At 41.1% G+C, this 15,752-nt stretch overlaps 1 protein-coding gene across 1 annotated transcript in view; it reads left to right on the top strand.

The window, feature by feature from the left end:
• The window catches only part of LOC124031290 (SWI/SNF complex subunit SMARCC2-like), a 40,722-nt gene extending 25,343 nt beyond the window's left edge, over window positions 1-15,379 (top strand). Inside the window, 13 exon segments of the mRNA XM_046342359.1 lie at window positions 5,701-5,814; window positions 6,362-6,515; window positions 6,747-6,866; window positions 6,974-7,036; window positions 7,238-7,459; window positions 7,461-7,497; window positions 7,704-7,865; window positions 8,029-8,090; window positions 8,603-8,729; window positions 8,853-9,016; window positions 11,033-11,167; window positions 11,405-11,792; window positions 11,959-15,379. Coding sequence (XP_046198315.1) covers window positions 5,701-5,814; window positions 6,362-6,515; window positions 6,747-6,866; window positions 6,974-7,036; window positions 7,238-7,459; window positions 7,461-7,497; window positions 7,704-7,865; window positions 8,029-8,090; window positions 8,603-8,729; window positions 8,853-9,016; window positions 11,033-11,167; window positions 11,405-11,792; window positions 11,959-12,017 — 1,807 coding nt within the window. The 3' untranslated portion in view covers window positions 12,018-15,379.
• Window positions 15,380-15,752: the final 373 nt, after the last annotated feature.

Here is a 15,752-nt window from a genome sequence, read left to right as displayed (position 1 = left end):
ATGTGAGTAAACCCACGCTAACATATTATTATATTACAAATCCAAAACCCCTGAGATGTGAGTAAACCCACGCTAACATATTATTATATTACAAATCCAAAACCCCTGAGATGTGAGTAAACCCACGCTAACATATTATTATATTACAAATCCAAAACCCCTGAGATGTGAGTAAACCCACGCTAACATATTATTATATTACAAATCCAAAACCCCTGAGATGTGAGTAAACCCACGCTAACATATTATTATATTACAAATCCAAAACCCTGAGATGTGAGTAAACCCACGCTAACATATTATTATATTACAAATCCAAAACCCTGAGATGTGAGTAAACCCACGCTAACATATTATTATATTACAAATCCAAAACCCCTGAGATGTGAGTAAACCCACGCTAACATATTATTATATTACAAATCCAAAACCCCTGAGATGTGAGTAAACCCACGCTAACATATTATTATATTACAAATCCAAAACCCCTGAGATGTGAGTAAACCCACGCTAACATATTATTATATTACAAATCCAAAACCCCTGAGATGTGAGTAAACCCACGCTAACATATTATTATATTACAAATCCAAAACCCCTGAGATGTGAGTAAACCCACGCTAACATATTATTATATTACAAATCCAAAACCCCTGAGATGTGAGTAAACCCACGCTAACATATTATTATATTACAAATCCAAAACCCCTGAGATGTGAGTAAACCCACGCTAACATATTATTATATTACAAATCCAAAACCCCTGAGATGTGAGTAAACCCACGCTAACATATTATTATATTACAAATCCAAAACCCCTGAGATGTGAGTAAACCTAACATATTATTATATTACAAATCCAAAACCCCTGAGATGTGATAAACCCACGCTAACATATTATTATATTACAAATCCAAAACCCCTGAGATGTGAGTAAACCCCAAAACCCCTGAGATGTGAGTAAACCCACGCTAACATATTATTATATTACAAATCCAAAACCCCTGAGATGTGAGTAAACCCACGCTAACATATTATTATATTACAAATCCAAAACCCCTGAGATGTGAGTAAACCCACGCTAACATATTATTATATTACAAATCCAAAACCCCTGAGATGTGAGTAAACCCACGCTAACATATTATTATATTACAAATCCAAAACCCCTGAGATGTGAGTAAACCCACGCTAACATATTATTATATTACAAATCCAAAACCCCTGAGATGTGAGTAAACCCACGCTAACATATTATTATATTACAAATCCAAAACCCCTGAGATGTGAGTAAACCCACGCTAACATATTATTATATTACAAATCCAAAACCCCTGAGATGTGAGTAAACCCACGCTAACATATTATTATATTACAAATCCAAAACCCCTGAGATGTGAGTAAACCCACGCTAACATATTATTATATTACAAATCCAAAACCCCTGAGATGTGAGTAAACCCACGCTAACATATTATTATATTACAAATCCAAAACCCCTGAGATGTGAGTAAACCCACGCTAACATATTATTATATTACAAATCCAAAACCCCTGAGATGTGAGTAAACCCACGCTAACATATTATTATATTACAAATCCAAAACCCCTGAGATGTGAGTAAACCCACGCTAACATATTATTATATTACAAATCCAAAACCCCTGAGATGTGAACCCACTAACATATTATTATATAACAAATCCAAAACCCCTGAGATGTGAGTAAACCCACGCTAACATATTATTATATTACAAATCCAAAACCCCTGAGATGTGAGTAAACCCACGCTAACATATTATTATATTACAAATCCAAAATGTGAGTAAACCCTAACATATTAGATGTGAGTAAACCCCTGAGATGTAAAACATAACATATTATTATATTACAAATCCAAAACCCCTGAGATGTGAGTAAACCCACGCTAACATATTATTATATTACAAATCCAAAACCCCTGAGATGTGAGTAAACCCACGCTAACATATTATTATATTACAAATCCAAAACCCCTGAGATGTGAGTAAACCCACGCTAACATATTATTATATTACAAATCCAAAACCCCTGAGATGTGAGTAAACCCACGCTAACATATTATTATATTACAAATCCAAAACCCCTGAGATGTGAGTAAACCCACGCTAACATATTATTATATTACAAATCCAAAACCCCTGAGATGTGAGTAAACCCACGCTAACATATTATTATATTACAAATCCAAAACCCCTGAGATGTGAGTAAACCCACGCTAACATATTATTATATTACAAATCCAAAACCCCTGAGATGTGAGTAAACCCACGCTAACATATTATTATATTACAAATCCAAAACCCCTGAGATGTGATATTATTATATTACAAATCCAAAACCCCTGAGATGTGAGTAAACCCACGCTAACATATTATTATATTACAAATCCAAAACCCCTGAGATGTGAGTAAACCCACGCTAACATATTATTATATTACAAATCCAAAACCCCTGAGATGTGAGTAAACCCACGCTAACATATTATTATATTACAAATCCAAAACCCCTGAGATGTGAGTAAACCCACGCTAACATATTATTATATTACAAATCCAAAACCCCTGAGATGTGAGTAAACCCACGCTAACATATTATTATATTACAAATCCAAAACCCCTGAGATGTGAGTAAACCCACGCTAACATATTATTATATTACAAATCCAAAACCCCTGAGATGTGAGTAAACCCACGCTAACATATTATTATATTACAAATCCAAAACCCCTGAGATGTGAGTAAACCCACGCTAACATATTATTATATTACAAATCCAAAACCCCTATTATTATATTATTATATAACAAATCCAAAACCCCTGAGATGTGAGTAAACCCACGCTAACATATTATTATATTACAAATCCAAAACCCCTGAGATGTGAGTAAACCCACGCTAACATATTATTATATTAACAAATCCAAAACCCCTGAGATGTGAGTAAACCCACGCTAACATATTATTATAGATGTGAGTAAACAAACATATTATTATATTACAAATCAAAACCCCTGAGATGTGAGTAAACCCACGCTAACATATTATTATATAACAAATCCAAAACCCCTGAGATGTGAGTAAACCCACGCTAACATATTATTATATTACAAATCCAAAACCCCTGAGATGTGAGTAAACCCACGCTAACATATTATTATATTACAAATCCAAAACCCCTGAGATGTGAGTAAACCCACGCTAACATATTATTATATTACAAATCCAAAACCCCTGAGATGTGAGTAAACCCACGCTAACATATTATTATATTACAAATCCAAAACCCCTGAGATGTGAGTAAACCCACGCTAACATATTATTATATTACAAATCCAAAACCCCTGAGATGTGAGTAAACCCACGCTAACATATTATTATATTACAAATCAAATCCAAAACCCCTGAGATGTGAGTAAACCCATATTATTATATTACAAATCCAAAACCCCTGAGATGAGTAAACCCACGCTAACATATTATTATATTACAAATCCAAAACCCCTGAGATGTGAGTAAACCCACGCTAACATATTATTATATTACAAATCCAAAACCCCTGAGATGTGAGTAAACCCACGCTAACATATTATTATATTACAAATCCAAAACCCCTGAGATGTGAGTAAACCCACGCTAACATATTATTATATTACAAATCCAAAACCCCTGAGATGTGAGTAAACCCACGCTAACATATTATTATATTACAAATCCAAAACCCCTGAGATGTGAGTAAACCCACGCTAACATATTATTATATTACAAATCCAAAACCCCTGAGATGTGAGTAAACCCACGCTAACATATTATTATATTACAAATCCAAAACCCCTGAGATGTAAACCCACGAGTAAACCCACGCTAACATATTATTATATTACAAATCCAAAACCCCTGAGATGTGAGTAAACCCACGCTAACATATTATTATATTACAAATCCAAAACCCCTGAGATGTGAGTAAACCCACGCTAACATATTATTATATTACAAATCCAAAACCCCTGAGATGTGAGTAAACCCACGCTAACATATTATTATATTACAAATCCAAAACCCCTGAGATGTGAGTAAACCCACGCTAACATATTATTATATTACAAATCCAAAACCCCTGAGATGTGAGTAAACCCACGCTAACATATTATTATATTACAAATCCAAAACCCCTGAGATGTGAGTAAACCCACGCTAACATATTATTATATAACAAATCCAAAACCCCTGAGATGTGAGTAAACCCACGCTAACATATTATTATATTACAAATCCAAAACCCCTGAGATGTGAGTAAACCCACGCTAACATATTATTATATAACAAATCCAAAACCCCTGAGATGTGAGTAAACCCACGCTAACATATTATTATATTACAAATCCAAAACCCCTGAGATGTGAGTAAACCCACGCTAACATATTATTATATTACAAATCCAAAACCCCTGAGATGTGAGTAAACCCACGCTAACATATTATTATATTACAAATCCAAAACCCCTGAGATGTGAGTAAACCCACGCTAACATATTATTATAGAACAAATCCAAAACCCCTGAGATGTGAGTAAACCCACGCTAACATATTATTATATTACAAATCCAAAACCCCTGAGATGTGAGTAAACCCACGCTAACATATTATTATAGAACAAATCCAAAACCCCTGAGATGTGAGTAAACCCACGCTAACATATTATTATATTACAAATCCAAAACCCCTGAGATGTGAGTAAACCCACGCTAACATATTATTATAGAACAAATCCAAAACCCCTGAGATGTGAGTAAACCCACGCTAACATATTATTATATTACAAATCCAAAACCCCTGAGATGTGAGTAAACCCACGCTAACATATTATTATATAACAAATCCAAAACCCCTGAGATGTGAGTAAACCCACGCTAACATATTATTATAGAACAAATCCAAAACCCCTGAGATGTGAGTAAACCCACGCTAACATATTATTATATTACAAATCCAAAACCCCTGAGATGTGAGTAAACCCACGCTAACATATTATTATATAACAAATCCAAAACCCCTGAGATGTGAGTAAACCCACGCTAACATATTATTATATTACAAATCCAAAACCCCTGAGATGTGAGTAAACCCACGCTAACATATTATTATATTACAAATCCAAAACCCCTGAGATGTGAGTAAACCCACGCTAACATATTATTATATTACAAATCCAAAACCCCTGAGATGTGAGTAAACCCACGCTAACATATTATTATAGAACAAATCCAAAACCCCTGAGATGTGAGTAAACCCACGCTAACATATTATTATATTACAAATCCAAAACCCCTGAGATGTGAGTAAACCCACGCTAACATATTATTATAGAACAAATCCAAAACCCCTGAGATGTGAGTAAACCCACGCTAACATATTATTATATTACAAATCCAAAACCCCTGAGATGTGAGTAAACCCACGCTAACATATTATTATATTACAAATCCAAAACCCCTGAGATGTGAGTAAACCCACGCTAACATATTATTATATTACATGCCTAGCTTTATGCACTCCTCTGTGTTATGCATAAAACAACATCTTTCACACAGCTTTAAGGTTTGGAGTGACCTAACTGTATATTCACTGACAATAATCTCTATCTCTCCTCTATCTCTCCACAGTTACCTGGCCTACAGGAACTTCATGATTGACACGTACAGGCTGAACCCGCAGGAGTACCTCACCTCCACCGCCTGTCGTAGGAACCTGGCCGGAGATGTGTGTGCCATCATGAGGTTAGGAGGACTCGCTGCACACAGGACATTTACAACAGTCACATTACAGTTTACTCCGTTTTGTAATTCTTATAAGAAGAGTATAATACTAGCTTCATGAAACCAGACCTCTGCGCTCAGATCAGGCTGGTTTAACACTGTAGAACAAGGGTGTCAAACGAATTTTGCCCCGGGGGCCACATTCGGTCTTCAACGAGGTCTGGAGGGCCGCACTGAAAATGGATTATATTTCCTTGCCGTCAAAATGTGCAAAAATTAGTCCTCTGGTCATCATGGAATTTTCGATGCTGCCTGACTGTCTAGCTTTCATTTGGTTGATTAGAGAGATGGACACGGTCAAGAAACTGTATGAATGCAGCTCCATTATCATTTCTACACAGTTTCCATTCGGTTTTAGATATTTTAAAGTTTATTGAGTAAAAAAAAAAAACTTTAGACCAGATTTGACACCCTTGCTGTAGTACATTGTGTACACACTGTGATTGTTGTGTATACTTTTCTTTTTCATCTACTTCCTGCAGTAACATTTACCTCCTCCTCTCCTCAGGGTGCATGCATTCCTAGAGCAGTGGGGTCTGATCAACTACCAGGTGGATTCAGAGAGCCGGCCCACCCCCATGGGCCCCCCGCCCACCTCCCACTTCCACGTCCTGGCTGACACCCCTTCCAGCCTGGTGCCCCTGCAGCCCAAGGCATCTCAGGTACACACACACACACACACACACACACACACACACACACACACACACACACACACACACACACACACACACACACACACACACACACACACACACACACACACACACACACACACACACACACACACACACACACACACACACACACAAATTGTATCTATATTTTGGTTCTAGATGTCTCTATTTGACTGTAGCTTCACTCCACTTACCTTCTCTCTCTGTCCCCTCTAGACTCCGGCAGCCCAGCAGATTCTGTCATTCCCAGATAAGGTGAAGGAAAAGCAGCCAGTCGACCTGCAGAACTTTGGCCTGAGGACAGACATGTACAGCAAGAAGACTGGGCCTCCTAAGGTATGGCTCACAACACTGCAGGACTGATGAGGATCATAATGCACTGTATAGCTAACTATTAAAGAGTAGTGATGTGTTTCAGTGATATTACTTCTTCCTGTCTACAGAGTAAGACTGCTGCCAATGCCATGCGAGACTGGACCGAACAGGAGACACTACTGCTGCTAGAGGTAACTAACAGCTGTCTCCTCCACTTTATTACCATTCAACAGAATGGTTCAACAAAAGGCCCTTTATATCCAAATAAACTTAAAATTGAAAACATGTTGAGAGGAACAAAAACACACAAAGCACTTATCTGAAAACAAAATCTAAGGCTTAATATAACATTATAATTATTAATATCAATCATATCATCCCTCCCCTTTCAGGGTCTGGAGATGTACAAGGATGACTGGAACAAGGTGTCAGAGCACGTGGGCTCACGTACCCAGGACGAGTGTATCCTGCACTTCCTGCGTCTGCCCATTGAGGACCCATACCTGGAGGACATGTCCTCATCCCTGGGCCCCCTGGCCTACCAGCCCGTCCCCTTCAGCCAGGCAGGCAACCCCGTCATGAGCACCGTGGCCTTCCTGGCCTCCGTGGTGGACCCCCCGCGTGGCCTCCGCAGCCGCCAAGTCTGCCCTGGGTGAGGGGTCAACTCACTAACTAACCGTCGGTCAGATCACACAGTAAAGACTGGCCTGATTTGTGTCAGATAACTGTTTAGTTAACCATTATTTACCAGGAGGTGTCTTGAAGTAAAAAAAAAAACTTCTCTCAAGAGAGACATTTTAGAGATGGATTGTGTATTGGGTGTAGCGTTCAGCTGTTTCTCTCTTCTCTCTCTCTCAGAGGAGTTTTCTCGTATGAAGGAGGAGGTCCCAGCAGCACTGGTGGAGGCCCATGTGAGGAGGGTGGAGGAGGCGGCGCGGGCCAGTGGCAGACAGGACCCCCTCTACGGCCTGGAGGGCAGCGGCATCGCAGGCACCAGCCTGGAGGAAGGAGACAAACCTGGTACAGCTTCCATCTACTATTATCTACAACTATAGTCGTCTTTGGTCATGTTTCCACATAAGTATGTATGTCAATAGTTTATCAATCTGAATTGAAAAACGAGTTGCAGGTGGGGTAGACGTAAGGCTGGCTGACAACTCATCTGTCTTTTCTCTGCCTCCAGAAGAGAGCAGTGAGGAGAGTAAGAGTGACAGCCAATCCAGTGAGGAGAAGAGGGAGACCAAGGTATGGTGTCTGTTTGGACTTCTACTGTACCTGTGTTTGCGTGGTCGAGTCTTCTGGCAAACAGTTCTGAATTGTCTATGTTGTGATGATCGATACTCAAGTATCAGTAAGGACGGCCTCCCGAGTGGCATGGCCTTCCGGGTTAGGGGAGGGTTTGGCCGGCAGGGATGTTCTTGCCCCATCACGCACTATCGACTCCTGTGGCGGGCCGGACGCAATGCACGCTGACACGGTCGCCAGATGCACAGTGTTTCCTCTGACACTCCTCTGACACATTGGTGTGGCTGGCTTCCGGGTTAAGCGGGCATTGTGTCAAGAAGCAGTGCGGCTTGGCTGGGTTGTGTTTCGGAGGATGCACGACTCTCAAACTTCGCCTCTCCCGAATCCTTACGGGACTTGCAGCAATGAGACAAGACTGTAACTACCATTTGGATACCATGAAAAAGGGGTAAAAAAAATCAATTAACGGTAAAGAGCTGACCTTGTTGTCCTTATCCCCATGGTGATAACAGGAGAATAAAGATGGAGCCATGGAAGAGGATGAGAAGCAAGGAGAAAACGGGAAGAAGGAGGAGGAGAGAGGGAGAGAGGGAGAAGGAGAGAGAGACCGAGAGTCTGAGAAGACAGAGACAGAGATGGGTAATGTTTATGTCTGTGACTGAATTTGAATGTCTCTGTAATCTCTGTAAAATAGTGGATTCTGTCTCTCTTTCTTAGATACTAAATTTAAGTGTGATTTATATGTTTCCCACTCTGCATTAGGTGAGAGAGAGAAGGAGAAGGAAGGGAAGGAGGCCTTGGAGGAGGGCCAGAGAGAAGGAGAGAGCGAGGGCGAAAGGAAGGCGAAGGTGGAACGGGATGTGGGAGAGGGGAACCTGGCTACCGCTGCTGCCTCTGCTCTGGCTGCTGCTGCCGTCAAAGCCAAGGTCTGACCTCTGACCCTTGTTTAGCATGATGCCCCTAACCACAGATCTAGGATCAGATGCTGTATGTATCAAGCTTCACAGAGTAGGAGTGCTGATCTACGATCAGTTTTGCCATAGTTCATACAATTACATTAGAAGGCACCTGATTCAAAATCAGCTCTCCTAGCCAATCGCCAGGGATTCAAAAATAGGCAGAGAATGCGGATCCGGAGGTAACCACCCCGTCCCGCCCACCTGGATCCCTTTTCCCCACAGCTGAAGATCTGAATCACGTTCTGATTCTGAAACGTCCATGCAGCATCTGCATACCAATCATTTGATCTCAATCAGTTTCATGGGATATGCATTTAGATCTTATTGAGTTCTACAGTGTTGTTTCCAAGTAGCCTACAAGTATGCCTGTTCTGAATTTTCTACAGTGGAGCAAATATTTTTGCAGATAGTGTTAAACTGCATAGCTTACCTGTGTTTAGTTTCAATCAAAGCACATATTTTGCCTAACACGCTGTTGAGGCCACATGAGAGAAAAATGTGACCGTTCGTACAATCATCCTAAAATCTCATAAGAAATGAGGTGGTATTTTTTGTCTTCCAGTAACGTTATACAGTCGGAAAGTATTCAGTCACCTTGACTTTTTCCTCATTTTGTTACGTTACAGCCTTATTCTAAAATGTATTAAATTGTTGTATTTTTCATCAATATACACACAGTACCCCATATTGACAAAGAAAAAACAGTTTTTTAAGGGGTAATATCATATTTACATAAGTATTCAGAACCTTTACTCAATACTTTGTTGAAACACCTTTGGCAGCGATTACAACCTTGAGGCTTCTTAGGTATGACGCTACAAGCTTGGCACACCTTTATGGTTAGGATCCAGGCTGTGTCACATCCGACAGTGATTGGGTGTCCCATAGGGCGGCACAATTGGCCCAGCTTTGGCCGGGGTAGGCCGTCATTGTAAATAATAATTTGTTTTTAACTGACTTGCCTAGTTAAATAAAGGTTACATTTCTCTTCAGATCCTCTCAAGCTCTGTCAGGTTGGATGGAAGCGTTGCTGCACAGCTATTTTCAAATCTCTCCAGAGATGTTCCATTGGGTTCAAGTCCGGGCTCTGGTTGGGCCACTCAAGGACATTAAGACTTGTCCCGAAGCCACTACTGCATTGTCTTGGCTGTGTGCTTATGGGCGTTGTCCAGTTGGAAGGTGAACCTTCACACCAGTCCTTTAGGTGCCTTTTGGCGAACTCCAAGCGGGCTCTCATGTGCCTTTTACTGAAGAGTGGCTTCCGTCTGGCCACTCTACAATATAGGCCTGATTGGTGGAGTGCTGCAGATGGTTAGCCTTCTGTAAGTTTCTCCCATCTCCACAGAGGAACTCTGGAGCTCTGTCAGAGTGAACATTGGGTTCTTGGTCAACCTTTTCCCCCGACTGCTCAGTTTGGTCGGGCAGCCAGCTCTAGGAAGAGTCTTGGTGCTTCCAAAATTCTTCCATTTATGAATGATGGAGGCCACTGTGTTCTCGGGGACCTTCAATGCTGCAGAAATGTTTTGGTACCCTTCCCCAGATCTGTGCCACGACACAATCCTGTCGCAGAGCTCTACGGACAATTCCTTCGACCTCATGGCTTGGTTTTTGCTCTGACATGCACTGTCAACTGTGGGACCTTATATAGACAGGTATGTGCCTTTCCAAATCATGTCCAATCAATTGAATATTCCACAGGTGGACTCTAATCAAGTTGTCAAAACATCAAGGATGATCAATGGAAACTGGATGCACCTGAGCTCAATTTCGAGTTTCATATCAAAGGGTCTGAATACTTATGTAAATAATTGCAAGAAAATACAAAAAACAGTATGATCAGTTCAGTATATGTCTGTGCTATTTTCACATACTAAAGATTATTTTCTCTACCCTTTCTCTCCCCTATGCCTCTTCTCTCTCTCTTCCTCTCCACCCCCCTCTCCCTCCATCCCTCCCTCCCTCTCTGTCTTTCTCTCTCCATAGCACCTGGCTGCGGTGGAGGAGAGAAAGATCAAGTCTCTGGTGGCTCTGCTGGTGGAGACTCAGATGAAGAAGCTGGAGATCAAACTGAGACACTTTGAAGAGCTGGAGACTATCATGGACCGAGAGAGGGAGGCTGTGAGTCAGGCAGTAGCGAAGCATTATGGGGGATCTAGTTTAAGTGGACTAGTTGGTTTTGCTTTGTTGGTTGGACTGCGCATTTACGTGTGTGTGTGTGTGTGTGTGTGTGTGTGTGTGTGTGTGTGTGTGTGTGTGTGTGTGTGTGTGTGTGTGTGTGTGTGTGTGTGTGTGTGTGTGTGTGTGTGTGTGTGTGTGTGTGTGTGTGTGTGTGTGTGTGTGTGTGTGTGTGTGTAGTTGGAGTACCAGAGGCAGCAGCTGCTGGCAGACCGTCAGTCGTTCCACATGGAGCAGTTGAAGTATGCAGAGATGAGGGCGCGTCAGCAGCACTTCCAACAGATCCAGCACCAGCAGCATAGCCAGACTGGAGGCCCACACCCCGCCCCGGCTCCCACGGGCCCCCCACCCCAGGGCCCCTCAGCCACCCAGTCCCAGCCGGCCCCCAGTATCCCTGCACCACAACCAGCTCCCAGCCCAGCACCCTCTGCCTCCTCCGTCCCCATGACTGGCCCTTCCTCTGCCCAGGCCCAGCCCACTGAGCCCCAGCCGACCCCTAGTGGTCCTCACTCCTCACCTCCCCGCCCGCCAGGCCACTCCAGCACCAACACCACCCCAACACTCCACGGTGAGTCACATTTTGTATTGACCAACTGTGAATTTTCAGTAATGACCTAATACTGTATGAAGGTGATCATGTGACCCATTGGAATTAACTTGAACTGTACTGTTGAATGTTTTTGCACTATGTTTGTGTTACACATCTCAAATTCTTCTCCTCTTTTTGAACCCAGAGTCCAGCGCCCCTGGGGATACACTCCACTCCTCAACCGCTGCTCCCACTCCACAGTGAAAAGAGAGAAAGAAAGAGAGAGAGGTAGGGAGAGAGAGGAGGGAAGAAGAGAGAGAGGTAGAGAGAGAGAGGAGGGAGAGAGAGGAGGGAAAGAGAGAGGGAAGAAGAGAGACAGGAAAAAGGTCTTGGCAAACTGAATGACATTGACCACTTTGTACCTATGAATTCTGCCTGTATCATCTGAAAATGAAGAAGTCAAACTGAAGGAGATACAACAAACTTTGATCATTTTTAACATTTGGACTCGACGATTGACATGCGAAAGAAAAACAAAACAAAAACATTCCCTACCGGAATGAATATTAGGTGGAAACAACCCCCTTAAAATTACTCCCAACTAAAAAGAAAATGCAAATGAAGAGTTTTCAAACGAACAGTCTTCTTTTTACAGACATAAGTTGCTTAATTACTTTCACCCTTCACATCGGACCCAAGGTTAAACCAAGAGAGTATTGTCATGTAAATATGCCACCTGACCTGAGGATATGAAGAGAACTAAAGGACTCTTGTCTTAGCAGTCCTCTGAATAGTGGTGCTTTTGTTTTCTTCTATAGTGTACTGAGGGTCAGATGTTCCCAGCCATGTTCACAGACATACCTACCTACCTATTCTCCCAAGGTACCCTAGTAGGTACTTAGAATTGAAAGAAGATTTTTTTTTTTTTTAAGATAAAAGATTTGCACTTTGAAAATATGTTTCTCCGGCGGCCATATCTGAAGACAAATCATTATCAACTAAGGGCTCTATTCAATCAGATCCGCTTTAGACAACATCCGCAAAGCTGTTGTTGTGGCTGTGTCAGAGGTGGAACTGCGTTAGAGCTGTCAAATAACACAAGCGGCTCCTGGCATTATACCTAAAGCGTACATTGCCATTGGCTGCATGAAGTAGCATTAAGGGCTTTATTCAATCCGCACCGCAGAAGTCCAGGTTTACACCATGATTGAAATTTAAAGGCAGTGTTCCCGCATTAGCAGAGACTGTGTTCATGGTAAACACTGCATATGTCGGCTCAATCGGAAAATACCATTACATTTCTATCCTGGAATCTGTAACACTTCAGCTTTACAGATTGAATAGAGCCCTACAAGAATACCATGCAGCGTTGTTTACCAGTTTGAATTCTGGAATGTGTGATGTCATCTACAACTCGATTAGGCTGATAGAAATTTAGTTGAATGATTTTCAATTTGAGCGTCATTATTTCTATATAGCCCACATTTTCTCGTTCTGAACTTGTAATGTGAGACGGGTATGACTACCTGACAACGATCAAGAGTAGCTGCTCACCGATTTGACAGTTCCACCTCCAACACCGCCAAAACATCAGCTATGTGGGTGTCGGCTATCGCCGCTTAACGCTTGATCTAGGCCTAAATTGACCTGAAGCACATAACTGTTTTCTTGTTTTGAACTTTTACTAGGATGTCATAGTTTCGAAATATGAGATCATCAAGCTTGTTGTCCTATGTTAGTGAATGTGGTGTTATAGAGCGTCGGGGTTGGCCTGTTGGTTAGATGTATCCTAAACTAAAAAGTATGTGTGAGGGCAATGAAAACGAATGGTATTACTCTTTGTAATAATATGTATTCCACTTGAAAACGGTCTCATCTGGCCCTACTGCCATTTCAGTTAGTAAGACTATGTACTGTTAACTGGATTTTCTGTTTACAATGCTGACAAATGATTCACTGCAATTTGAAGGGACAAAATCCCTATATGACTGAGCATTAGAAACCACTTAAAGTATTGATGAAGGGCAACATACTCCCAGAGTTACAGTGCCCCCGAGGACCCACAAGGACCAGGTCACAATGTTCTAAAAGTCCTCATTTTAAAGGGACAGTGCAGTCAAAAACTTTATTTTCCCTGTGTTTTATGTTTCCACACTGAGGTTGGAATAATGCTGTAAAATTGTGAAAATTATGATAATGCCCTTTAGTGTAAGAGCTGTTTGAAAATGTCATCTTGTTTTGCAAGGGTGGGGTTATGGACTACATGGCAATATCACCAGGCGGTTTAAGTTAATAGGCCAATAACAAAGAGAGTTTGCCCTCCTCTCTGCCAACAATAGCTAGTTTTCAGGTTACATGTCCCTCCCATTATGCTCCTTTAATTAGTCCCCTCACTCAGACCACTTCGACAGTCCTAGCGAAATTCTTGCTTGAGAAATTGCTTTTAGCTAAGAAGCTAGTTTTGTTTGTTTTCTAAAATAATCAGGTATTTAATTGTTATCCAGAAATGATTTGATATTGAGATAAAAACATCTTCATTGGCCCTTCAACTCTATTTTGTTGTTGAACATTCATATCTGAAACACTTCTGAAACAGTTGGGCTTTCATAGAGCAGATCGTAATCATAAGACAAGCAGTAACTACACAGATATGATTTGTATTCACGTATGCGCCATATTTGGATTCTGTCAGTATGTCCAGTATGGCTCGTCAGTATCAGTCAATCATACCATTGTAAAGATTATACTCTAAAGTAATGACTGGCTCCAGAAGAACCCTATTAGCAACTTCAGACAGAAGACATCACAACTCTTCCTTCATTGATAAACCAACATCCTTTTTAATCATGTTTGCCATTTTCTCCATATAAGTCAGTGGGGTGTAGCCAGAGTTTTGGTTGTTTGGGAAATCCAGATTTGTATAGTTTGTGTTTTTCCAATGACAGGTCCAACACCTGAAGTGATTACTATGTAATGGAAGTGGCTTTAATTTTACAAAAGAACTGTGCAAGTCAAGGGATCTCAAAAGTCAGTTCAGTTTAGAGAATTCTGTCCATTAATATTTGTAACAATATCTTTATGTATCCTATCTATTTTTATATTTTTTGACTGTCAGGTTTTCCATCTTGTTTCTTTGATATTACTGTTTGCAACTAATTGCTGTATTTTTGTAACCTCTCTCACTGTCATGTGCGTGGTCCTAATAGGTCACAATGACCTGTCAGTCAGTGTGACTGAGCATGGGTGTGAATGCATGCCATGACGATCTCTTTCCCCTAAGAGTTCCATCGCCCCCTCTTCCCAGTGTTTGATAAGGGCTGAGGGATTGTGATGCTCATAGTTTGGTATGTCTGTATGAGAACACGCACCAGCACATCACACACATTCTGACAGTGTCATATATACTCTGATGAAACTTGTCCAGATAGCCAGTGTTAGAAACTTCACTAGTCGTGACCATGGATGGACTGCTTTGGTCTCCATTGTTACATTGTGTGGATTTCGTGATATGAAATTACATGTCTGTCCAGTTTGTTTTTCATGATTGCATTGATTACACAGTAGAAATGAACCTTTCCTCAGTTAAACTGTTACCGAATTAGTGTCAGTTGCTCTGCAGTTCGTTTTTTTTTTAATGGTTTTACTTACAAAAAGTTTTTAAAAACCATGTAATAAATGTGACATGTGTACAGTTGTCATTGTTGCCATGGCAAACTTCAAGCTATGACAATTGTCTTCAGTGTAGTTCACTAATAATTTTTGGCAGTATGACTATGGCTCTAAACACTCATTCCTTACGTGAAGGAAGACATCTTTCACTGGTTGTTGTTACATTAGGCCTACGGAAATAATCCAACGCTCCATCTGCACTGCAGGCACCACAAGGGGGCAGGCTGTGAGTGGTATCTTCCATACAGGGTCTCCCAATGCATGGGACAACTGCGTCTTGAACATTAGGGTTTATTTTCCACTGAACCTAGTACTAACAGACACCCTGCA

The sequence above is a fragment of the Oncorhynchus gorbuscha genome, linkage group LG03 (genome assembly GCF_021184085.1).
Source record: "Oncorhynchus gorbuscha isolate QuinsamMale2020 ecotype Even-year linkage group LG03, OgorEven_v1.0, whole genome shotgun sequence".
NCBI lineage: Eukaryota > Metazoa > Chordata > Actinopteri > Salmoniformes > Salmonidae > Oncorhynchus > Oncorhynchus gorbuscha.
The sequence above is the reverse complement of the archived record's forward strand: the minus strand, read 5'-3'. Positions and strand labels throughout refer to the sequence as shown.